The following is a 26512-nucleotide window of genomic DNA, read 5'->3' as shown; positions in this document are numbered from 1 at the left end:
GCACAGGAATGACTGTTCAGGCACTCCCAGCAGTCTTTGCTCATTTTCATTCAAAGGACTGATTTTAGTATAATTTTTCTAAGCATCCCTATGAACGGCAGCCGTTGGAACAAAACCATTAGCAAATCGTATTATTTCTAGAGACAGATCTTTTTGCTGCTGTGCATTTAAAATGACTGCAATCCCTCATTCAGCTGCAAGGCCATGGTGCAGTATTTTCTCACATCCTGTGGTCTGTAGTGTCCCTTTTTCTTTTCCATGGCACTGTCATGAAAGCTTCTGTTGGTACAGCCGTTCTCACATCACCAATTAAACATAACTGAGCCAGAGCTAAGGGCGTTGATCAGTGGTTCCAGAAGCCACTGTCGGAGGAAGCTCATCTCCTCCTGGACCTCCCCACGTCTGTTTTCTGCAGGGCACCACAGGGTGGAGGAGCAGCTCCTTTCCATGCTTCGTTTTTCCTGGCACTTTACCAGCGAAGGGAAGAAAACATAGAGGGTCAGCACAACGATGTTTGCATTGACACTGTAAAAGTGTGATGCAGGCTAAACAGTGCATGCCCTTCACCTTGGTTTGAGTGAATGAGGGGAGTAGCAGCTAACCCATTTTACTGGGGGGACCACCACCCCAGTGCCATCAGGACGCAAACAGGAGGATGTTTGGTTTTACAGTAAGAATTACTTGAGCAGCTTTCTGTGTTTTATATAGGGAGACATTCAGCTGTGTGCCATGGGTGCCTGTAGGGCTATGCCTTCTTAAAGAAATGCATCCTGATTGAGAGCAGTCAGTTGTACCGGCAGGCTGCAGGTAGGAAGGGTTGGAGGGGGTTTGCGGCGGTCGGTCTGCCCTAGCTGCTCTCCTTCTGTAGTGGCTGGGAGGGCACGCATGTTATGTGAGTTTTCTCTGCATGAGGAGGATCCAAAGACTGTCAGACCCTTCAACTTTATGGCTTCTTTCCACCAGAGGAGCTCCACCAAGTAGCTGCAGTAGGGTTTGGGTCTGATCCCATGTCGTTAGGGAGGAAAGGAACTATATAATCATTATCCTTTTTAGAAATTTTAACCACAGCCTGTGGAGGGATGGCAGTGCTTTATCTGACAAATATGTCACTGTCTTTCATCAGCTGATTATAATCATCTTGGAAGTTCCAGTGTGTCTGTTTTTCCTTCTTCTTTTTTACTATTGTGTTTTGTTTAACTTTCCCTAATGAGCCCAGTGAAAAGCAATTGTTGTAAATAAATCATGTGTGCTACAAAGCAGTATATCACAATTAGGTTTCCATTATACTTTAATTAGGCATTCCATTATTAAATTGATGTCTTTGGCTTCTTCCAGGTCTCAGACTAATCCTGAAACAAATTCCTCTTTGTGGATAAATATTAGTCAGTCGTAATTAAAGACTATTCATTGGAGTTGCGGCTTTTCATTAAATCCCTTTCTGATTAAGATAGCTCCCCCAAGTACTGGGCTGATTAAATTTAATAAGATTTGTCCACTTGTGTGTATCATGGTCTGGTGAAAACTGTTTTAGCACCAGGGGATTGGGAACAGTAAGTTCATATCTCGGTGCAGGCAGGCATGGGTCTCAATGCCTGTTATGTGCAGTGCTGTATGCTCTCGTGCCAGGGAGCTCGGTCAGCAGAGAGGAAAAAAAACATGGAAATTGAATTAGTTCTGTTAGAGTTGAATATAAAAGGGTTAAGTTACATCTAGAGGGTTACAGTAAAGAACGCAAGATTAAAGTATGTTAGAGGCTCTGTTTTGTTGACTAATTCATGACTAGGGCTTTGCTGCTTAATTGAAGCCCGAGTGCTTCTCTGCCCCAGACTGATTTCACTCAGTGAGATGTATAGATGAGCTCGTTTCTGTGTAAATATGCCTCAGCTGCAAATTCAGATAATAAAACAGATGTTCCTGACAGAAGTTCTTCTAATGGCAGAGTATGAAATGTTTTCAGAGCAAAATCCTTGCCCTGGATTTAAAACAAGGTGGAGCAAAAGCATGATGTGGCTTTAGTATATATATCCATCAGAGAGAAGTTATAAGCCTCACAATTTTCTGTGTGCTGAAATTATGCCTTCTTGTCAGGCTGCTGCTGCTGTTCTGCATTCCTCTTGCTTTGTACACAGAAATGAAAACAAACCACTGTGACCAAGAATGGCAATAGCACAAATCAGCGAGGCATGAAATGCAAGAGATCGGCTCAGGACGTCTGTGGAAGCGCTCCATCCAAATATTTGAGGTAGCTGCTAGCAGGTGTTTTTTCAACATCTAGTTCATACTCTATTTTTGGTGCAGGGTACATTTTCATCTAGTGTTTTTGGTTTGGTATGGGCCGTATTTCTAATATCGAATCTCTCAGAAGTTTGAATGCATTTTCAGTTTCTTCTCGTGTATCCCAAATATAATGGTACTGGGTATATCATCTAGCCCATCTTTTGTATTGCGAGGAATCCGAGTTGACCCCTAATTCCAGGTTGCTCTTCCTGGGGCTGCTGAAGGCTGCACTAACCATGAGTGATGCCTGGACAGTTTGAAGAGGGCAGGATTATAAAACAGTGTCAGGTCACTAAGCAGCTAAAGAGTACTCTCTAGTGGTTGACTTTGGGTAGTGATAAGAACAGATAGCAAAGTGCACTGAATTATCAGGAGGTTATTTATCTGTAGCCATTAAAAAAAGAGAGGAAAACAGAGGGGAGGAAAGGAAGCTGGACTTTATATCTGAATTATAGAAAAGAATGGATGTAATGCACTAGAAGCCAAGAATAAAATCTCTTTTCTTTACTAGCCATTGTTTATTTACTTATTGCTGCTGTTACAATACAGTGTTGGATGGTGTTATGCTATTCATAGCACCTTGGCATGAACTAAGGGCTGATGGAAAGTGAAAAGTCCATGGCGTTTCTGAGGAGATAGGATGCACTTTGATCAGTTGATTACTGAGAGAAAATTGCCACTGCTGCTTCCTTCTGAATATCTGTGGTGAATTATTTTTCTCTACTCCTCACGGTGTCTCACACTAGCTTTGTAGTGACTTTACAGAAGACAAGACTCAAAATAAGTTGCACGGTCAGTCTGCAGATCGGCTGGGGTCTAATGTTCCTCCATCCAAGACAATTTGAAAATTATTAAAAACGATGAGAAAAGGATGAGAAGATTCCTACCCTACATCCTGGCAAATCCTAGAACTATAAAAAAAAAAAAGATGTATTTGAAAAGAGTATAAGCAATGGTTTTGGAAGAATTGGGGGAAAATAAGTAACATCTAATAGGTTGAATAGGGAGATTGGGAGGGGGTAGCCCCTTTAATGCTTGTATTCTAATTGGGATGCTGAAAGCTAACATACGCTTTTGTGCTACAACATGACAGTTCGTACATGCTGCTACTTCTTACATCTTTAAAAATGTAGCACTTTTCAAAAAAATCCAGGTTTTAAGCCAGCTGCATTGTTTACCTAGCAGTGACATCTTGCCATGTTGAGCATCATTGGTATGGCAGTTGTGTATGTAAACTGTTCCAGAGCGTTTTCCTTTACTGTTAACTCCGTGAGGCCAGTCAGAAATGACAGTGGAAATTGCAGATGCAACAGCTGAATTCTGGCAGAACTGGATTACCTCAAATAAGGATGTGTTTTCTCTTGTAGAGATTGATGCTTAATTCCATCTGTGTTGGAGAGAGATTGTTCGTCCAGGCAGAGAGCAAAGAAATGTACATGGGTGGATTACTTCTTTCTCAGATTCTCAGTGATTTCAAATGCCCAACAAGTAACAGAGGAATTAGGTGGATAGTCTGTTATATTAAAAGATAAGAATAGGCTTTGTGTGTGTGTATGATTTATTCTAAGGGTATTTGATGTCTTATTTTTGCTTAATTGTCATGATACTTAGCTTTCCAGAAATACTTGGATTACTAGTTTAGCTTTCTTTTTAAAAATAAAAATAAATCAGCCATTTCCTAATTTATGTACATTTGCCTGTCTAGCAAGACATCTTATCAAGGTAGAGTACATGTGATGCTTCTTAAAAGGATTTCACTGCAGTATAATAAATTATCTTTATTTCAAGCATAATTGTGATTTTCGCCTGAGTTTGGCTGTTTGCCAGGAAATTCATGTTAGAGCTTAGTAGAGTTGGAGAGTTGCATACCAGTGCATCAGTGTCTGTCATATGAAATATCATTTCTCTGTATGAAAAAGTAGTGGTGTACTATAAGCCTAGAAACAACATGTTTTCTCCTTCCTAACATGTAACATACCTATGAAAACCAAATCCCATATGTGTGTACAGAGCAGACTTGTAGTATGGGACGCTGGGAGAGAGCAGATATACAGGCAAAGGAATAAACACAGCATTTTTGTCTAACTATAAATATAGTTTAGGAATGATAAAGAGTGGTGAGTCAGTTATGCCTGGTCATCCCTAGTGACTGAAAATAACTTGTTATTCCAACCCTTTTATCCCTTCGCTCCCTCCTCTCCACATATTTTTGTATTTTATTTATAGCTCGACCAGCTTTTGCTTTGCAATTTGTAAAATAACCCTTCAGAGCCGGGGAGGGAAGACCGAAGGGCAACAGACCCTGGGCGGTCTTGCGGATGGAGCCACTGAGTCAGCGCGTTCCCCATCGCGATGGCCGGGTCCCCCCTCTCCCCTGCACACCCATCCCTCATCTGCTCAGAGATTCCTCTTTTAAACGAGCAAACTCAGTTCCTGAAGTCATTAGTCGGTTTATGTTGACAGCGGTACCCAGGAGCCACGTGCAGTGTTTCAGACGAGCTGGCTGTGGCTTTGATAACAGCTGGGTCAGAGGGCCCACGTCTGGGGAGGTGGCAAGATGGAGTTGTATCTCTAAAGCCTTACTGGAGGTTGTAAAGTGTTGTGAAACGCGTGAAATCCAGCACCACAACCCATACTTGTATTTTGCCCGTAAAGTGCAGCTGTGCAAACAATGCCTGCAGTAATTATGAGCTAAATCTTCTGTATTTCACTTCGGCTTGACACGTGCCTAAGTATTTTTGTACAGTTTAATCCACGAACTAAGAATCGGTTTAGCACTCGATGTATCTTAACTTGCAGACCAGCGTAAGATGCTTCTTGATCCTTAGCTTTCCCAGCTTTCCCACAGTACTGACTTCTCATACCATAACTGAGCTACACGGTGTCTTCCTTCTTGTATTAACTCTGATTTGGTTTGGAGAGGAGGAAGGGAGCTAGCAGGTGTGTCTGCTGAAGAAAAGAGCATCCCTCGCATTTAAATAGAAAAGAGGGACATCTACTCCTGCTGCTGTAGTAACATTGGTTTATAGTCCTGCAAAGAATCACTCAATCTGTAAGAGGCATTTAAGTCGATTAGATTTTATTGGCATTACAAGTTCAGTGTAGTGATGCTGATTAAAAAAAATAAAATTAATTAGAGGAATTGCCTACCTCATGTTAAAAGCTTTAGGACAACGCAGAATGTCTGTCTTACTACATCCCAAAAGCATTCTGCATAAGCTCCTGTGGTCTGTGTTATTCAGGAGATCAGATTAGATGATGATAACATTCCAGTCTGGCCTTAAAATAATTAAATGAGGTATTTACAGAGATTTCAAAGTCAAAGCGGGTTCCCCCCCAACAACAACAACAACTTCAGTTAGTGGTATTGTTTTACACATTAATGAGATGTGGCATCAGGCTGCAAAACTATGTGATTTAAATGTATTTAACAAAAGAATTGAGCACACGTAATGATTGCTGATAGCTACGAGGATGTCCTTAGATCTCTTGATCTTTGTACCAGCCGGGCTGGAGGTACCTCCTTGCAGATCCCAGTAGTCTTCTATTCCTGTATGCAGCACCCAGAGCACAGCTCCTTCCTGCTGGGGAGCAGAAAGCAGCCAGGGCTGTCCCTTCTCCAGGCTCCCACCCTCAAGGACAAGAGGTGCAGTGTCAGCAGGTGGAAGGTCTTCCTCTCTCCTTGTATCACAACGCCGGTGGAAAATCGGATAGCTAGAGAAAGAATTGGTATGCAGGATCACTCTTCTCTGTTAATCAAGGCCAGCATTATCATTCTGTCTTTTCTTGTTTGCTTATTTGATTGCTACACTTACCCAAAAAAGATTTCCAATAACTACTGAGTTGAAAGTGATTTAGATTAACCCTGGCTGACACCGCTGCTTTAAAGAGGGCTGCATGAAGTTTTAAATCTTCACAAGGATGACACTTCCCAGGAGGGGCTGTAAATCCTTGAAGCTACTCCCTCGTGACACTGTGTTCTCAAAGAAAAATGACTCAAATCTCAGGAGCCAAGACAGTAATATTTCCCAGTAAGCAGTTTTAGATGGGTTTTGTTTTAATGTCCAAAAATGTATCTTTGTCTGAAAGCTAATGTACAATACTCAGATATTGTGAAACATAATTAGTTTAGTTCTACTTGTTTCCATATCTATTTTGATTATGTTGCTGATCAGTTTATTTACAGAAGTGCCAAGCCTCCTCCTGCCAGGTTTCCTAAGGAAATGTATATGAAGTTGAGGATATTAAGGGGGGGGTGGGGGAGCTACAACCAGTGTTTTATGGAAGCCTGGAGTTGTATGAAGCATCTGGAGCTGTGTGATGAAGGGACAGGTATGCTGCTTTTCAGGAGGAAGGAGTTACAGTTATGTTGTGGTGGGAGGTGGAATGGACAAGGGCCTGATATATTGGTCCCACTTTTCACAGAACAGCTTATTTTAAGGTTATCATGAATATTTTGTTGTGAGAGCATCTCAGTATACCTCTCCCCGTTCTGGCTCAGCAACTCACTGGCACGCTGTTCTGTGATGTACTGTGGTTAAGAATAGCATCTTCTCTACTGGATCAATACAGGGGAAGAGACTGTATAATCCTTGATGATTTAAAGTAATGTCAATGATAACTAAAGTAGAACAAATTACGGCTGCTGAGATCCTTGCTAGGGATGGAAATGGGTAATAGCCACCACGGTTAATGCCAGGGAGACTCAGCTGCCCGTTCACCTTCCAGACTGCTGAGAGTCTGAGCAGTTCATTGCATGGATTTGCCTGGGGCCCATCCTCATTTTTGGCTTGCTGATGGTCATTTTGGCTTCAAGAGCTTTTGTTCTGAATCATCATTTTGGCCCTCAAGTTGCTGCTTATATAGATCCTTCTGTCTCACAGTGAGCTTGTTCAGCGTTGCTTGGTCCCGAGTATGAGCAAGAAAGTGTCCTTGTCACTGACATGAATCATAACTGAGGAGCGAGCAGTGCTCGAGCTCCCGAGCAATCCTTACAGCACAGGGGATGGGTCCGTCCAACCAACCCACTTATTTGGGACTGTGCTGAGCATCACTTCTAGCAGTTTTCACCAATTGCAGCTACCTTGCAATATTCGCTTTGCAAATGTATTTGAAAGCAGCTTAAAACAGTTTAACGCTTCCTTTTACATTCAGGCTGGTTTTTCCCCCTAGAATTAAAATACTGTGCTGACATTGTATTATTTAATACACACAAAAGTAATTTTCAGTTTACCTGTGATATCTTCATTTTGAACCTAGTAAGAGGATCTTGGTTGTAAGGTTTTATAATAGGTTGTGAGATGAAAGGCTTGTCTGCACACACGCAAAGGAGCACAGGAGCACAACAGCAGATAGAGAAAACCCTAAAATCCAGAGAAACAGATCCCCTACCTTGGCTCCTCTGAGGGCTGTCACACAGAAGCCATCAGCCTGTGGGCCAGGGGTGACACCCATCACAGTGAGTCAATGGGAGAGGCTCCTGTCCATCACCTTACAGACTAAGGGGGGTTACTGCTTGCAGGGCTTTGGGACTCTTAGGGGATGCCCAAGAGGAGCATTTGGGGATTGTACAAGATTTATTACGGTATATTTAGGGGAGGAACCAAAAGTGGGAACAGGGGTGGTTTGAGGTGGCTTGGGAGGAACAAGTTTGGGAAAACAGAGGAATAAGGGGTAAAAGGGGCTGGTCCCATGTAAATGGGGCTGGTCAGTACACTTGCCTGGCCGTGCCTTGTGCCTGATCAGCCCAGTCTGCCCTGTCTTCTCATTAAACCCCATTTCTAACTATTTCCCTGGGTGAGGGGACTCTGTGGGTGTGCATATGGAGGTCTAAGTGCCAGCAACTGGAGAGACCAGGGTCCATGTCTATCATGCGGGTGCATATGTCAGCATGTGATCACTAGTGACTATCGAGCAGGACTAGCAGGCGAGTAGGGTAAGAGGCTTGGGAGCCAGGTATCAAAGTGGCCATAAGTCCTGGTCAGATACTGGAGAGGTCAGATGGTCACAATTTGGCTACTGGAGGGACTGCAAGGTCCAAGCTGGTGGCTGAGGAGACTGTGGGGTCTGGGGTCAACTGAGACCAGTTTGTATGTCCATTTTTCTCTGCATGAGGCAGCTGGAGAAGAGAGGATCTGAAGACCAGCTACTGGGTGGCCCTCAGTGTCTAAAGCCAGTTACTGGAGGGATCGACAGTGCATGTGCATCTGTGCAAGGGGTCTGTACCAGCCACTGGAGAGGGGCTGTGGCCCCAGGGGTTCGTGTGTCTAGGTGCCAGCACCTGGGAAGACCAAGGACCCAGGGCCAGCTACAGCATAGACTGTCTATGGCCAGTTGCTGGAGGGATCCGTAGCCTGTATATACGTATATAACTCCCACTGACAGACCTTTATCCTACTCAACCAGAGAGGGGAGGACGACGAGGCCATTTTGTTTGCTTGAGTGCTGTGTTTTCTGTCCATGTTGATCCGTGGCTGGCTGGCTGTGCCCATGCATTGTACGTACGTATGTGTGTGTGTATGTGTGTGTTGGGAATACCTGCTCAGACTCGCTCCTAGTGGGGGGAGGGGGATGTGGCAACCTCACCTCTACCGGGTTACCAAATGCTGCAACTTCTAACATAAAATAAAAATTCTGATGGAACAGCTGGTGTAGTAAAAGAAAATGTTCTAATTTTTCCTTGGAAATATTTTTTAAAAGAAGGTGTCTTTCTCTGATGCTGTTATTTTGGTCATGAGCCTGGTAAGTTCTTCCTCTGCCACCTCTGAGTGCAATGCCCAAAGCAAGCAGCTGTGCATTGTGATCGCTTGAAGTAATGTCGTGTATCAACAGAACCTGAAATATAAATAACTTTGATTGGGGCACAGAAAGTTTAAAAAGAAAAAGAATAGTGCTTTTGAGGCATTTTGTCATCCCAAAATGGAGACCGCCACATGGATTAATCACATCTGCATGTTATGCAGTTTATAGCCACGTAACAATAATTACAAATAAATTTTATATTCACTCCTGAGCACTGTAGTAAGCTTTCCTTTTCTGAGGTGCTTTTATAAAGCATAGGACAGAATATTGTTCATGGGTATGAAGGATATATAGTTCTACTACTGCACGAAGAAAGTCGTGAGACTGTAAAGCTACTGAAACTGGTGTCTCTTTGTCCTGAAGAGCTGGCCTACCTACCTGACATTTTAGCCTTAATGGCAGTTTCTTAGCTTAATTAGATTTCAGATGCAAACCTGTGAACATTATTTGATTTCCTCTGTCCTTCATTCCTTCCCCAATGGGATGTGCATACACGCAGGGTAAAGAAGATTCCTCAGATGTCACTAAAAGCATCGCAAAAAGTGGTTTGTCCACCGACAGCTTCTCTGAACTATGAACAAATACTCTTGCTTACTTCATTTTTGACCCACTAGGGAATCATAGAATCATTAAGGTTGGAAAAGACCTCTAAGATCATCGAGTCCAACCGTCAACCCAACACCACCATGCCCACTAAACCATGTCCTTAAGCGCCTCATCTACATGTCTTTTAAATACTTCCAGGGATGGCGACTCAACCGCTTCCCTGGGCAGCCTGTTCCAATGTTTAACCACTCTTTCAGCAAAGAAATTTTTCCTCACATCCAATCTAAACCTCCCCTGCCGCAACTTGAGGCCATTTCCTCTCGTCCTATCACTATTTACTTGGGAGAAGAGACCAACGCCCACCTCGCTACAACCTCCTTTCAGGGAGTTGTAGAGAGCGATGAGGTCTCCCCTCAGCCTCCTTTTCTCCCGGCTAAACAACCCCAGCTCCCTCAGCCACTCCTCATAAGACTTGTTCTCCAGCCCCCTCACCAGCCTCGTTGCCCTTCTCTGGACACGCTCCAGCACCTCGACGTCCTTCTTGTAGTGGGGGCCCCAAAACTGAACACAGTATTCGAGGTGCGGCCTCACCAGTGCCGAGTACAGGGGCACGATCACTTCCCTACTCCTGCTGGCCACACTATTTCTGATACAGGCCAGGATGCCATTGGCCTTCTTGGCCGCCTGGGCACACTGCCGGCTCATGTTCAGCCGGCTGTCGACCAGCATCCCCAGGTCCTTTTCCACCAGGCAGCTTTCCAGCCACTCTTCCCCAAGCCTGTAGCGCTGCATGGGGTTGTTGTGGCTGAAGGGCAGGACCCAGCACTTGGCCCTGTTGAATCTCATACAGTTGGCCTTGGCCCATCGATCCAGCCTGTCCAGGTCGCTCTGCAGAGCCTTCCTACCCTCGAGCAGATCAACACTCCCGCCCAACTTGGTGTCATCTGCAAACTTACTGAGGGTGCACTCAATCCCCTCATCCAGATCATCGATAAAGATATTAAACAAGACCGGCCCCAAAACTGAGCCCTGGGGAACACCGCTCGTGACCGGCCGCCAACTGGATTGAACTCCATTCACCACAACGCTCTGGGCCCGGCCGTCCAACCAGTTTTTGACCCAGCGCAGAGTCCACCTGTCTAAGCCGTGAGCCGCCAGCTTCTCTAGGAGTATGCTGTGGGAGACGGTGTCAAAGGCCTTACTGAAGTCCAGGTAGACCACATCCACAGCCTTTCCCTCGTCCACTAGGCGGGTCACCTGGTCATAGAAGGAGATCAGGTTGGTCAAGCAGGACCTGCCTCTCACGAATCCGTGCTGGCTGGGCCTGGTCCCCTGGTTGTCCCGCTCATGCCTTGTGAGTGCCCTCAAGATGAACCGTTCCATAATCTTCCCCGGCACCGAGGTCAGGCTGACAGGCCTGTAGTTCCCCGGATCCTCCTTCCGGCCCTTCTTGTAGATGGGCGTCACATTGGCAAGCCTCCAGTCGTCCGGGACCTCCCCCGTTAACCAGGACTGCTGATAAATGATGGAGAGTGGCTTGGCGAGCTCCTCCGCCAGCTCCCTCAGCACTCTCGGGTGGATCCCATCCGGCCCCATAGACTTGTGAGTGTCCAGGTGGCATAGTAGGTCATTGACTGCTTCCTCTTGGATTATGGGTGGTTCATCCTGCTCGCCGTCCCTGTCTTCCAGCTCATGGGGCCGAGTACCCTGAGGATAACTGGTCTGCCTGTTAAAGACAGAGGCAAAGAAGGCATTAAGTACCTCAGCCTTTTCCTCATCCTTGGTGACAATGTTCCCCCCCGCATCCAATAAAGGGTGGAGATTCTCCTTGGCTCTCTTCTTGGCATTAATATATTTGTAAAAACATTTTTTGTTGTCTTTAACGACAGCAGCCAGACTGCGTTCTAGCTGGGCTCTTGCCTTTCTCATTTCCTCTCTGCACGACCTAAGGAGATCCCTGTACTCTTCTTGAGTTCTTCTAGAAGTAGAATGATGTGGCTTCCCTTAGGGTAATTTCTTCTTAAAATGTGCAGAAGCAGGTTTTTTAAGCAGATCTTTAAATTCAGGTGGAAAAAAGATCTTCAAAATCAGTGACTGCCCTGCGTCTTCACTTAGGATCGCTTTCTTTTGCTGGTTGACTGGCACCTTGCTTTTGATTTGAAACATGTGCTGTTAGGTATCTCCAGACTGCAGAGAGAACAAGCTTAACTTCAGAGGGAAACGGAGACTGTAAAGATGCTCTAGCCAAGGATGTAAGTTCAAAATCTGCCTGATTAAACCTAGCCTAAGGGAATTTTGTCCCTGCTTACGAATGGTCTACCTTCATCTGCTGCGGTAACTTTTCTTCTTTTTAGCAGATTCGCTTGTAGCGTGTTTGGCAGTGATGCATTGACCCTGTCCATATTAAAAGATGCCATTGATAAACCAGCAGAGAATATGCAGAACCTTTTTGTTCAAGTGTGCAGTGTGGATCCTGCAGCCTTACTGCATGTAACACTAGCAGGGCATGTTTCTTTCAACAGCTGTAGAAAACTGATTGAAGCTGGTCCTTTCCATATGCTTGCCTCGGCAGGGAATTAAAGCTTCAGGCTGCCAGCTTTGTGTGGAGTTTTTAAATATGTATGACCCAAACAAGGGGCCTGTTGAGAAAGGCTCTAATCCTCTTGCATATGAAACCTGGTATTCTGCTCTTCTCTCTTTGTGATGTTTCTGTGCTTTCAGATAGGTTAAATCTACCTTTGAAGTTTCATTTCTTCTTGTGTAAAATATACTTTAATAGGTGAACCTTGCAGCTGGGAATTAGGAGATACTGGTTCAAGCTGGACACAATGAGCAGTTCACGTAATCATCCTTTGCCTTGGTTTCCCTGTTTGTAATGCAGAAAGAGTAATGTCCACCCTCCTGTACGCAGCTCTTTGAGCTTTGTTCTGGGTAACTAATTTAGAAGCCATAATGTAGTGTAGAACTTCTGCAGTCTGGCGTGAAGCCCTGCTGGAAGGTATCTGTCTGGGGATGCTACAAATCCATAGGTAAGGAGTAGAGGCTTCCCTGTTTCTGATCAGGAATTCACAGGCAGAAATATATCTGCAGGCTGAAGAGATCAGATCAGCTGTGTGGGTGCAGGGAGTCCTGCCAGTCCTACTTGCACAGTCAGAAAATCTGTGTCTTAAGCGAATCTGATGATTTATTGCCTGTCATCTGTATGCCAGTGATCCTTATGTGTAAAGCCCTGATTTTCCAAGAACATTTGCGTATAACGGCAGACTAACCGTTTAGCTGCAAAGACACAAATGACTGCAAGGTGGGTGAGAACTCATGGAGCCAAAAACTCTTTTCATAGAAGGCTTTTTTCATGCAAGGATCTCAGGGAGGCTGAACTTTTCTGGCCTCCCTCTTGAGGTGAAGTGTATAGGTGTTATGTGCCACTAGGACCTGGGGAGCTATGGAGGATCAGGAGCAAGACAGATTTTAAGAGATGGGAATCTCTTAGAGGCATATGTAGCAGTCCTTCCCCTGGCTGGGCCAGGAACTAGGGGATGTCTGTCCTGTAGGGCGACTAATTCCTTCTGATGGCAGAAATATTTGGAGTAGAGGGAGGAAAAATGCGAGCTGTTTTCAAAATGAAAATGCTTTGTGCTAAGGTGCAGCAGGTTGGCCATCGTTTCCCTTTGTAAGGGCAGCGTGTCTAAGACACGTTCAATTTTGGCATCTCTTGGAAGGAAATCTGAAAGGCTTTATCCATGCAGAATACAGTGATTCTCTGCTTAAATAGGATTTGATCCCATAGCCAGACAAAAGCTGGAGTATTGAGTTTTGCTGTGATAGACCTCCCAGGAGCCACATATACCTGTTTAAAAACCCAAGTAACCTGCCACAAAACTGTCCAAGAGAGATCGTTATAAGACAGCACAGTTATAAAATACTCTGAAAGGCTGAATAGGGTTTTTCCCCCTCTTGTGATATTTGGAGCTGAACTTCAGATACATCATTTTGAACATGGCCTTTTAAAGTAACTTTCTATTCTGTCCCTGTCATTTTTGGAGCTGTAAAGGAAAGCCAAAATACCAGGGAAGGGGAGCAAATGGAAAGGGGGAGCGGGGCTAAAGAGTAGGTTTTGATCATCTTTGCAAGAAGTGACATCATCTATGAGAACAAAAGTCTTCAATCGCTGCAACTGGAGACAGCTTTTAGTCTCCAATTCTATTTTGCCCCAAGCCAGCCAGCCAAATAAAAACAGTGAGATAAATCACTGCTGGCAGAACTTAACAGTTATGCAACATCCAGTGCACCATGCACCATGCACCTATTTTTAGATCAGTTTTACACTAGCAGAATTTACTTTATGAAATCTGAAAAGAATGTCTGGTCAGAGGCCGGGGGATAAAGAGGGTATTTAGAAAGTGCAAAATGTAAAAATACTTAGTACAAAGATGCGCTAGCAAACCCCACTTCAGCAACACCGATACCCTTTCAAGAGTGTTGGCTCGATCAGGCGTGGAAGTGAAGAGTAGAGGGGGTTTTCATCAGTATTCCCTTGAATTTCTAATCTGCAATTGCTTTTTAAATGGTTGACAATACTCACTTTACCCAAATAGCTAACTGTATGTGGTTTACTTAAAGCTGGGCTCCCCCACCGTTTATGCTGTACTTTGTCTTTACCAGATCTGGAATGCAGTAAGCAGCAGCTCACCTCCTTACAGTACTGGCTGGTCAGATTTAAAGAAATGGTGTTAATTGGAGTGCTCTGCAAAGCTGGCTGAGCTACAGAGATACTCCTCATCCTTTGTGAGATACCCTAGATTTCATGAGCTCCTGATAATTAGCTGGTATATGTTTCACGTATGTTTTCTCAGTCTTCAGTGAATTAGGATTGCGTATGCTGCTTGCTCCAGATCAAACTGAATCTTTTTTGGTGTTCACAGGAACATACACTGAGTTGTATTTCATTAGTTAAAAGCAATTTCAGCTTGCAGCACAGGTATGAATAACTGAAGATTAGTCTCACATACTGTGCTCTTTATCCAAGACCAGATGTGCATCTTCTCTCCTTTAAATTTGACTTTATCCTCTTACTCACTGTTGTAATTCTCCGTTAGTTTGTACCGTGTATAATTTTGTTCCCAAAGTTTTTTGCTCAGATTCAGAACAGATAATGATTGGGAAAAGTTTGACCTTTCAGCCTTTAGAGATTCTAGCAGATAAAACGTGCTCTGCATAGCTAACGTATCTTCGGGATGTCTGCCACAATTTGGACAGTTTTCAATCACGCCTTGAAGCGAATTAGCGTTCTGACCATTGCATGATCTGTATTGATCTTTTTTCCTCCAAACCTTTCTTCTAGGTGACAATCTCGATGCTATCCATGACATAACTGTGGCATACCCCCGAAATATTCCTCAGACGGAGAAGCACCTTTTGAATGGAAACTTCCCAAAGGAGATTCACTTCCACGTCCAGAGATATCCCATAGAGACAGTGCCCACTTCTAAGGAGGAGCTGCAGCTTTGGTGCCGGAAGCGTTGGGAAGAGAAAGAGGAGAGACTCCGACACTTCTATGAAGGTGGAAAATGCTTCAGTGCAACAGGGCAAAGCATTATTCCACCGTGTAAATCTGAGCTCAGGGTCCTCACGGTTAAGTGCATCTCGCTCCTGTATTGGACGGTGTTCCCACTGGGTATGCTTGCACTACTGTACCTGTACAGCTTTGCACGATGGTATTTTGCAGCCATGATCATCTTTTTTGTTGTGCAGCAAAAGATATTTGGTGGGCTGGAACTAATTGAACTCGCTTGTCATCGATATTTTAAAAAGCAACAGAAATTTCACGACACGAAAACTAAAAACAATTAGTTCTAGGGTAGAGAAAGATGTAAAAATGGGTGGTTTTGAGATGTCCTGCAAATTTTATGCACAGGGAAGAATTTTTGCATGAGAATTGTCTTTTACTATCACCATTGTTAGACATTTGAACTTGATTCTGTGAAGAGAGAGAAAAATGTTAGTTATTGCTACACGTGAAAATGGTAGTTTTTATCTCTGAATGTAATTTCAACATTGCTCTTGCAAGCAGCTAGCAACTGCATTCTGCTGTAATTAAGAAACAAATTGCTGGATTACTGAACAATCGTAAGGATGTTAATAAATGTGACCTGCACTGAACTTTCATGTAGAAACCCAAACTGTCCAGCTAAGAGAGACAGATGTATGAGTTCTGTATAGTCACATTGTTGTGAAGTAAGCACCAGACTTGGAAAGCTGGTAAGTTTAACGATGTTTTGATGGTAGGTGGAAGTTGGAGGAGAAGTTGTTCTGTTTCTTTTTTCTATTTCAAATATTCAAACTTATTTTAAAATAATATTTTTGCATAAACTTTTCCAAACATTACTGAACCTACCACTATTCAACCATTCTGGCTTGGTCACTCAGAAGGATTTTTAAGCCTTGCAGTCTTGTAGTACAGAAAACAGTGCTGGCTCTGCCTCCATTTAAGTCTTAACTGATTATTTAATAGACCTATGCAGCTAAGTTTTGATTTCTCACTGTTTCACGCTGTTTCGGTCTCCCTGTTAGCTGTGGGAGACTTGTTCCTACAGTAGTATACAGAGCTGCGGGATAGGGGAGCTGTTTTTTTGTTGTTTTATTGGTGTTTTTTTCTCGTAGAGGCAAAAATAAGTGTCTGTCTCTGAGTAGCTGGCAAATATTTTTCAAAAAGGTGTCCTTGTAGTCATTATTTGATCGAAAACATTTTATTTATTTTTCAGAGTAGGCAGGATATCTTTTTTTTTTGAAGCATTTATTTTGGTTTTCACATTGTTTCCTTAGGCATTTCAAGTGTCCATATAGATAAGCAGGAAGACTGCTTGTTCCATGCGTGTCAGCCAAACCTGCTGAAATGCGTCTGATGCAATGGCTGTCTCCTTATAGGTACAAAAGATGGGTTTCAGACTTATCATAGCACAGGGAAATTGAGCTACCTCTTCCCTTTGCAGTGTTCTCTTTGATTGCCTGACGACATCATTGCTTTTCCAACCTCCTTTGCAATTTTTGGGGCGTTCTTTTGGGGCTCCCACTATAACGCTTTCCCTTATTTTCATGACGTTCAGAAAATCTGAAGGCTTAAACTCAGACAAGGCACTTTCAAGTGTATTCCTTGTCATATATAATAAAAGTAATGTTCATGCTAACATAGTAAAAGACATAAACGTTGCCAGCGCTTAGGAGACACTTCAGGTTAGATTTGTTTTTCAACCTCAGAAATGTTAGACCACTTGATCAACTGTATTGCTGCAAAACCTTCCTGACTTACTAAATATTTGTTGTTCATTGCATGAAGGCTTGTCTGAGCTAAACCGAGATGGCCCGGCTCCATATGTTGAGTGGCATTGCCATGAAATGTGAAAGTACAGAGCGCAAAATGTATCTTGTACTGTGCTGAGTATCTCAAGCATTGAGTCGGCATGGTTAGACACATCTATTTTCTTCTAAATTATAACACTAAACATGTTGTCTAATGTGTTTATATCAAAGGCCATTTTTTAAATGAATCACCAGCCTCTATTCAACTGTCCCTTGCAAGGTGACAAGTATTTTTTAATCTATGCTTATAATAACTAATTGTTTATTATGTGGAAAGTACTTGAAGCCATCTGTTTTACTCTAATTTTTTTAATCCCTTTTTTCTTAAAAATAAATAAAACTAGGTTTATATTTAGGGTTATGTTTCTTAATGATTTTTTCATATTTATATTTGAGTACCTGATGACTGACAACTGGTGTTTCATTGTCACGAGTGGAAGGAGGTCCTTTCTGCACTATGAGGACTTTTTTTAACGTAATTCTGTGATATCAAAGGCATGGTTGCAGCTTAAATCTACATAGCCTGGTTCTTCTTCGCCTGATACTCTGCTTTGGTGCAGTTCCCTGCACATCCAGGTAACTCGCTGCAAGGGAAAACCTAAAAACCTCATTTATGGTTAATGCAGAGGAGGCCTAAAAGGCTGCTTCTAGTCTGTCCTGAGCCATGGCTGTGCTTTCATACCAGGAGTAACCATGGCCACCCTACTCCAATAGCCTTAACATAGTCTTCAGGAATGACTTCGGAGGACAGGTTATATATGTTGGTGACGTAAATACCAGCTTTTCTCAGTCGTTCAGAGAACTTTGTGGTATCATCAAATGTATCGGAAACATCGGTGTGAGTCTTGGTCATGGAGCGGTGAAAGGTTTACATCTGTGTGTGATTAGCGTTGGGCTCTGAAAATGAAATCAAATGCAGTCCATCATTGACCCTTACAAGGGGTTTTCTCCCAGCTGGAGCCAAACACGTAACCTACTGTAATGTGGTAAACATCCTGCAAATCTGTAATTCATCCTCCTCTGTCATGTATTCTGATTGAAGAGAAAGAATAATCTTCTTGTCAGCTGCTAATGTCACGTTTGCAGTGCCCGACTCCATGATGCGGGGCGGCACATGGTAAGTGAAGAATCCTCCTCTCACAGGGAAGGGTGTTGGCTTTGGGACTGATGTAAATTTTCAGATTATGTGCATCATTTTCCAGCTCAGTTAGAAATGCAAGACAGGAGAAAAAAATGGAATAAAAAGAAAAAGCTTTGTGGATATAGAAGCTTCTTTGTTTAGAAAGTGGCTAAGGAACTTGGGGAAGATCTTTCTGTGAATGCTTTTTTTCCTCTTTGGTCAAAATGTAGCTTTTTATTCAAAAAGTTCTAATATACAGATTTTTTTGAGACTATTTTGTTCTTACCCTGTTTCCCTATCCAAAATACACTAAGATGGCACTTAGGGACATGGTTTAGTGGTGGACTTGGCAGTGTTAGGTTTACGGTTGGACTCGATGATCTTAAAGGTCTTTTCCAACCTAAATGATTCTATGATTCTGTACTGGGTCAATCACTTTGAAATGTTTTCAATGCTGGTAGGTTAAAGGTGCTAGTACTCCAGGAATCACACACACCCCCTCTTTCATGGGGCGCGTATATTGGCACAGAGACTTGTCTCACTCATTAGCATGTTTGTCACGGCTCACCTTCTCTCGTAGTCCCAGCAGCCACACTGCTCAGCAGCGACTGCTCTGTCTACGGGACCTACAGGTCTTGCTAGGCGTTGCTCATGTTATTTGAGATCAATGATGTGCTTTAAGGACACTGCTCTTGTTTGCTCAATCAAACGTTTCCCCATCAGCATCAGGGGTTTCTTTCTCTTTGCTCAGAACAGAAGGTTGAAATCCTGCCATCTGTGTTTGTCATCAAGCTCACCTGGGTAGCAGGACGTCAGACCAAGACATTTCTCTCTTGGCTTCAAAGCTGCAAGGCCTGAAGCTGGTCTGTAAGGTGTTGTCTTGGTCGTGTGAAATGTAGTTCCTAGTTTTGTGCATTGCATCAATCTCTGTTGTTTAAAAAAGATCCGTGTTTTTATAACTTGATTTTATATGTACACTGCGTGAAAGGAAACACCAGGATACTACAAACCTACAGAAAGCCTTAGTTTTCAGAGTCCACTGATTATATTAGAATGTTTTAACCATGTACCAGTTACTCTGCAGCAACAATAAAGACCTGAAGCATTGCATGTGTTTGATTTTGCTGTTTTCTTTTTACTGCGTGACATATTCTGTATGCACCCGTAAGGAACAAACCTTGTCTTCAATCGTATGGCTGGCTGGCTGGGGCCGACTGCTGTCTGTTCAGGTGCTCGACCCATGGTTTGTGGCTGCTGGGGTGGTATGTCTCCCTTCTCTCCATGGGAGGTTGGAAAGGGGTGGCTGGCTGTAGCCTCCTTCCTAGCCTCTTCATGTAAAGGGATGCGGAAACCTTTGAGTGTGCAAGAGGTACAGCTCAGTTTTAGCCTTGCTCTGCTGCTTAACCAGTGTTGCTTAAGAATAAGCTGTGGTCCGAAAGAGCGTATTAGGTATTGATATGTAGGTTAAGTCCTCCATTTTAGCTATGTCCTGTTACCACCCATGTGATTACTGACACAAGAAATGATCTATGGCACGGTTCACGTTCTTAGAGGACCTGTGTTTAATGTAACTTCAGATCACAGGCTCCTTGATTTATCTCTGCATTGTCCGAAAGCTAATCCAGTGTGGAAGGACAAGGGCTGTGTTTCTTGGGAGCTGCGGTGCTCCTCATTACCTAACGGGGAATAGCTTTGCTGTGACTGCCGCACCCCACAGCAGCCATAGCAAAACACCCACGCCTCCAGCAAGTACCATGTGTCCGAAAGACCATAAGAAACAGAGACCCTGGTAGCAGTTTCTGCCGCTGGAGATGATATTTGCGATGCCTACGTAGGCTCAGAGCATTCAGGTCAGCCCCCAGAGGTCGAAATGAGCCATGCTCTGTATTGAGCGGCTTTGTCTCTCTGACAAGATGGTTGTCACTTCCTCTTTGTTTCCTCAGGGCTCAAATATGCAATGAAAAAATTGATTTGTCTGTCTTACCTGCCATTACAGAAAATAACAGTAATGGAGGTCAAAGCTTTCACCCTCCAGCTGCCCCAGACACCTCCTTTGCAGTTCAATACAACGGGTAAAAGGTTGAGTCTTATTTCCTGAGGACTTTGAATCAGACTGCAAGCTATCTCAACCAAAAATTATTCCCAGGAGCAGGGAGCACGGTCTGTGCTTACAACATGCTTGGGTGACTCTCCCTCATCCTAGGTTTGTGCTGGGGCACACGAGAGGCAGAGAGAGCTCACCTCTGTCCTTGCTGGGCCTCTCCAAAGGCCCAGCATATTTAGCAGGAGCAGTGATAGGCCCTGAATTTTTAAGCAGATGTCTTTGTTTTATTCCAGTCTGGCCTCTGTAGTTCTCTGGAGAGAACTCTGGAGTTCTTCATGTGGGGTGACTGTTTTCTCTGGTGGTGGGGTATGCAGGAGACTGGCAGGAGGAATTTGAGCAAAACTCCGCCTGCGTTTTCTCAGAAAGGCACTGCTGCTCTCAGGAGAAAAGCAAGGGTGTTTGCTCCTTCTGAGATACTTTTCACTGGGCTGCACGAGAGAGGCAGGTGCACAGGGGCTGGTGTGAGTGTAATGGTTTTGGTGGTCAGCACCCTCTTCCCTAAATTTCTCTCTCCATCTTCTTTGTCAGAGGGAGGAAGAGGAGGCGAGAGCCCCTTCACCCTTGTCTGCAGGGAGCAGAGAAGCACCTTCAGCCTTACCAAAGGGAAAAGCTGACGGGGCTCAGGCCTTAGCCTTGCTTCTGTGTCCACAGGATGATACCCAGCAGAGGAGGATAAGCTGCTGCAGGGTGCGAGAGCACAAGAAGGTGCTGCAGGAGGAGCGGGAGGCAATGCTGGGCACTGCTTTTTGCAGCCATAACCTGGCAGTAACATCACCACGTAGTTTTGCCTCCTACCCCCCGGCATTATTTCTTGGCCTGCCTTCGAGGCTTGCCCTGCTGCTTGAGCTGCTGGGTGTCTAGTGAGGAATAGAGGAATGGATGTTTATTAATGCTGAACCCAAAGGGAAGGGAAACATCAGGGAAAATGGGATAGAGGTGCTGGGGCAGGTGTTGGCTCCTGCCAGTGCTGGGTACGGCTGGTTGGGAGTGTGTCATCTTGCTTCAGAGGCTGAAGGAAAAGGTCTACATTAAGAGACTTGTTTACTTAGACATCTTTAGAGAAAGTGGAGAGAGTGAGAACATCCTCCATGGGGTGGTTCACAGCAGGGCCCACGAACCGCCCCGTGGGGAGCCTCTTTATGTTCTTACCTGACAGGCTGCCCACCAGTGCTGGCATCGCCCATGCATCCCTGTAGCTAGTCGGGGTGATACCTCCTCTCTTTCCATGCTCAAGTTGCTCACTTGATGTGCTGGGTTTCAAGACATGCAAGCGGCTCCTCCTGTTTCTTGTCCTGGCAGCTGTGCAAGACCCTGAGTTCTTTAAGGATAGAGTAATCCCTTGCTGTCAGTAAGATTCCCACCAGCAGGCTGGGAAGCTGCCCGGCTTGCCGGGGAAGCTTGCAAAATCACTTGTAACGCAGCGCTGCCTCATGCAATCAGTGCATCGCCTGGCAGCCAGGTGCTTTGTCTCCTCATCACATCTCCCTGGCAAGGAGCTGCCTCATCATCCCCCTCCCCACTGCCGCAGCTAGATTTCCTTCCAGATTATCCACTAAATGATTTGGAGTGGAGATTATCCACTGAAATGATTTGAGTGGAGATTATCCACTGAAATGATTTGAGTGGAGATTATCCACTGAAATGATTTGAGTGGAGATTATCCACTGAAATGATTTGAGTGGAGATGATGTTCACGCTGGTATGTCCACAGGTTTGCTTCCTACAGCTTTGCACTCCTTACCCCAGTGCTGTTCAAAGAGCTCTCTGAAGCTCAGCTCAGAACTCATTTCACTTGAGAAGTGCCCTTTTTATAGCTACTCAAGCGAAGGTCCCCACTTCCCAGGGGCTTTCCTCAGTGCTTTGTGATGGGCACAAAACATCAGAGCCCGTGGATCAGACCCCTCAGCCCATCAGGGTCATGGCGGGGAAACCTTTCTCTGCTGTGAGGGTGGGAGGGGGTCCCCTCCCAGCACTCAGGGTCTGGTTAGATCAGACTACAACCTGCAGTCCTGGCCACAAGGAGGTCAGGAGCTGAGCTCATGCCACTTCTAGCAGGCCTTAACGCCAATCCCCGGCAGAGCAGAACCAGCCATTTAAAGGAAATATGCAAAACAACCTGTTTTTGCAGCAAACGAAACTTCTGGTTCCTTTACTGCTCCAGGCCTTCCTTCTCCTCTCTCCCTCCCAGGAGCAAGAGAGGAGAAGGTTTTGGGACACCCTCTATGTTTCAGTAGCTTAAACCAGGAGAACACCGAAGAAGTGATCCTAGAGCCGTTGTCCCACGTGTATCAAGTTGTGCTGGCCCGGCTCACAAGGCAGGAGTCGAGGACTGCTCGACGCCACAGGCCCCTTGGATTTGTCTGCCCCTGGAGAGACCCACAAGGAGAGGGGCCAGATCCAGTTCCTCACCTACCGCTGGTCTCCTGCATGGGCACGTGCCAGCTGGTTCATCTTGTGGGGCTGCTGCATGAACAATGTGAGATCCTCATGGCCAGCACAAGGACAACGGGACACGGAGCATCATCCTGCAGGACCCCAACGCTTTCAGCCACCAGCTGGAAAGCCGGAAAGGAGCGCTTGGAAAAGGTGCAGCTGTGCACAGACCTGCTGACCAACAGCCCTCAGGTGTCCTTGGTGGTCTTCTCAAAGATGCTGTGGGTAATGTGGGCCAGGGGTAGGGACAGTGCACAGACACCACTTACTGCAAGCCGGGGATGTGTCCAGCACCAGGCACTAACACTCATGTACAGGTTTAAGGCTGCACATCCGTCTGGGACAGGTATTATTCCTGGTCCCCGAGGCCTCAGCTAGGAGCGAGTCCCCCCGTCACGGGCAGGACAGTGCAGGACGCAGCTGACCCGCAGCTGCTGGGATAACAGGCAGCAAATGTCACGTTGCCGGCAGCAGCGAGGACTGGGTATTTTATTTCAGATTCAGTCACTCAGCTGCCTGCCTGTTCCTGTCCCTGGCATGTGCCCAGCACACGTACCCCCCAGAGCATTCATCCTAATAATTCGGTGGGGTTTTGTCTGACACGGGTGGGAGCAGGGATGATGTTCAGCTGTGATCTCTGCTCTCCTCTCTCTGTTCCTGCTCCTGTACCACGTGCAGGGATGCCTGCATGGTCCCAGGGTGCAGAGTGTCTCAGCCCATAGGCCACATGCCCAGCCTGGCTTTAAACTAAGAAGCTGAAGCTCTAGGAGTAGTCTAGCTGCACAGGGCTCAGTGTGGACTACTCCGCCCAGCTCTCGACAGGTAGATGAGTTTACTCTGAGTCCCCTGCTGCCATGGGCAGATAGCTCCCCCGTACAGCAACTTAACAGCCCACTGGGGGATCTTTGCAAGCCTCTTCTGCAGCAGGAGGGCTGATGGAGCTTCCCTTTCCTTCTCAGCCACTGGTAAAGAGCAGTGATGGAGGCAGGAGTCCAGCTGGAAGCATATGACCTCTGCTGCCTTCTCCATCCCCACGCTGGGATGAGTTACCAGAAGCAGGGTAGCTGGCTCAGGCCTCTGTGGTCCATCCCTTTGGCTCTTGCAGCTGTGCAAGGGCAAACCTGACCTTGCGGTCACTCAGTGGTCGAGTGTCCACTGGGTGTGTGACATCTCCAGCCTTCTCGCTGCAGATGCTGCACTCCTCTAGAGGTTTTGCTTTTCTACCCTCACTGAAGAAAGGGGGGGTCTTTTCCAGAAGCCCCTAAGAGTGAGCTCAAGGAGATGTTTTATGCAAGGTCGCAGCAAGGTGTTTGGGTCTGCCTCCTCACAAGATGTGAAGGTTAAAGGCAGGCTCTCAGCTTTCCACCGCTAATAACAGAAAGTGCCATGTAAGTGAGAAAGAGCCTAATTAGGGATTAATGAGAAAGGAGCCTGTGGTTTTATTATCCGTTGGACATGAGTACTGTGGATGAGCGAGAGAGGCTGCATTAGCTGCTTCCTGCTGAGTCCTTCCAGCAGGAAAGTCCTTAGCAGACTTTCTGCATCATTTAAGGCCGGGAGGTAGAGGAGGATGCTGCGGACAAGGAGCAGTGGGGCTTGGTGTCCTCTGCCGCAGGCTGGGGACAGACCCCAGGCCTGTGCCCCCACAGGTGGACTGCAGGCCTTGAGGCAAAGACCTTGGGCTCTACTGTTGGGTCTGCCACTGGCCAGCAGCGTGTGTCACATACCTCCTGCTTCCCAGGTGGTTCAGCAGGACTGGGGACATCTCCTGGGGATGCGCTGCTACTGGGGACACACACCACACTGTGCCACAGACCCTTATTGTGGGTGAAAAGGGGCTCCAGCCCCATGAGAGTCTGTTTGGTCACAGTTGTCCCTTTTCCTCAGCCTGATGCCTGGTGGCAGGCCACAGCACATTAGGAGAGAGGCGGTCCGGGAGCAAAAGCACAGCTATTTGCTTCTGTGGAAGCCAGAGCAGAGCCCTCCGCTTTGGGACCAGCCCTCTGCCCTGCTCCAGCCTGCATCTGATAGCAAGGGACGCTGGAAGAGATCAGATTGTTGACTGTTAGATAAAGACAGGAATAAAACCAGGGAGGTTAAATACCTAATCTCGAATTAGCTTCGTCATTCCTAGCCATTGCATAAAAGCTATTAAGTTATTACAGGACACGCGGGATGCTTGCACAGCAGGAACAACAAATATAGGTAGAACGGTCCTAGTCATAAATATCACTCAAGCCATCTCAACAGCCCTCTTTGCCATCATGATGCTGCTTGCAGCCAGCCTGGCTGAGCAATGCCAACCTGATGGCAAGTGGTGGGTGCATTTGATGGAAACGGCTACTTCTCTTTCTAAATAATATGAGGCTTACATTGGTTTGTGATTAGCAGATCCCTGAACATTTCTCAAGGACAGAAACCTCCTGATGTGGGGCAGACTCGGTTTCTCTGGGTCCTCTCCATGGGGTCTTGCTGCAAGTGCCACAAGGAACCAGAGACGAGGGGTTAAAAATCACTGTGCAAAAACCCCACTGATGCATGCATTTGTCAAGTCTATTAATAATGTGCTTCATACTGTATTTTGAATGCTTTATTTAACGATTACTCTGCATTTTGCCACTCGGCCATTGCAGTCACATCTAGGTCCTAAAGTTATCAGATGTTCATTTTGTAAGATCACAGCCCGACTCTACTGATGTCTTGCTATTTGATACCAAGATGTCTTTATTACCAAGCACGTGGACTTTTTAAGCCTTCTGTATTGACACAACATGCAGTTAGGTGCTTTCATTGCTCTATTAACAAAACCAGGTGCCTTTTCCAGTGATAGACCATTGCATCCCTAGGTATAAAGTCTTTTGGTTACTCCTGGTCTGCCAAATGCTCTGACACATCCAGTTAGGAAATGAACCCAGCTTTTGCCGAGATCTCTCCAAATCCTAATCCTCCCGTCCCGTCCTGCTCTGCCGTGTCTCCCCCAGCAGAGGGGAGGATTAGAAAGGAGGACCTCACCCCGCAACCCGGAGGCAGTGGGCAGAGTGGAGAGGTCGCGCTGAACCTGGAGTACTTCCAGGGTCACCGAACCTCACTGAGTCACTCGTTAAGTCGATACAGCAGGAAGTCATCAAAAACAGAAGACGGTGGAAATAAAATAAATAGCGAGGCATCCATTCACACCCTTGGCAGAGGCGTTTTGGTTGCCGGTGCCCCACGTTCCTGCGGGGAGGACAGGCGCTGCTTATTAGACAGGTTATGTAATTGAAGTGGTCTATATTTATCAGGAGTGTGTGGTGTACACACCTTGAGGGTCAGATGCCCAGCAGTTTGGAGAACATTAGCTCCCCTAATGAATCAGCAGGGAGAAGGACCTAAAAATACGACTTGGCTGCAGAACAGCATCATCGAGTTGCTGAGGGAGCCAAGGTCAGGAGGCCCCGATGTGCCTTTCCAGCTCTGGCTGGGGTTGTGATGCTATGATCAGATGCTCATTGCCTCTGAAAAGGCAGGATCCGTGCTGCGCTAAGCCTCCTTTCAAACTTCTGCTGTGGTGTTGGATATTGAACCAGTGCCTAAAGAAGGAGAAAGACCCCCAATCCATGCCATAACCACTGTATTGTGAAGTCAACCTCCTTTTTGGGCCGTTCTCCCTCTGAGCCCGGCAATTCTGGACTCACACGGGTCCAGCTCCTGCAGGCAGGGTGCTGGGCTCACCTGCCTGCTCTGGGTTTCAACTTTGTGACTTAGGGCATCCTGCATGGAAGGAGCGTAAAGTCTGGGGATGGCCTTGCTGCAGGTTTCTCACTTCCCATGTGAGGGCATGTCGTGGTTTAATCTCAGTCGGCAACTAAGCACCACACAGCCGCTCGCTCACTCCC

General features: G+C 45.7%; 1 protein-coding gene across 4 annotated transcripts in view; it reads left to right on the top strand.

Annotated features, from left to right (window-relative positions):
* Positions 1–19209, top strand: part of LCLAT1 (lysocardiolipin acyltransferase 1) — a 123294-nt gene extending 104085 nt beyond the window's left edge. For 3 of the 4 annotated variants that reach the window (XM_019473725.1, XM_009285570.2, XM_019473724.1), the window contains one exon: positions 14966–19209. In XM_019473725.1, coding sequence (XP_019329270.1) covers positions 14966–15474 — 509 coding nt within the window. In that variant the 3' untranslated portion in view covers positions 15475–19209. The remainder of the gene's footprint in view (positions 1–14965) is intronic. The other variant, XM_009285571.2, reaches the window with a different exon arrangement.
* Positions 19210–26512: the final 7303 nt, after the last annotated feature.

The sequence above is a fragment of the Aptenodytes forsteri genome, unplaced genomic scaffold (assembly GCF_000699145.1).
Source record: "Aptenodytes forsteri isolate BGI_AS27 unplaced genomic scaffold, ASM69914v1 Scaffold280, whole genome shotgun sequence".
NCBI lineage: Eukaryota > Metazoa > Chordata > Aves > Sphenisciformes > Spheniscidae > Aptenodytes > Aptenodytes forsteri.
Note: the sequence above shows the minus strand (reverse complement) of the source record. Positions and strands in the feature narration are given on the sequence as shown.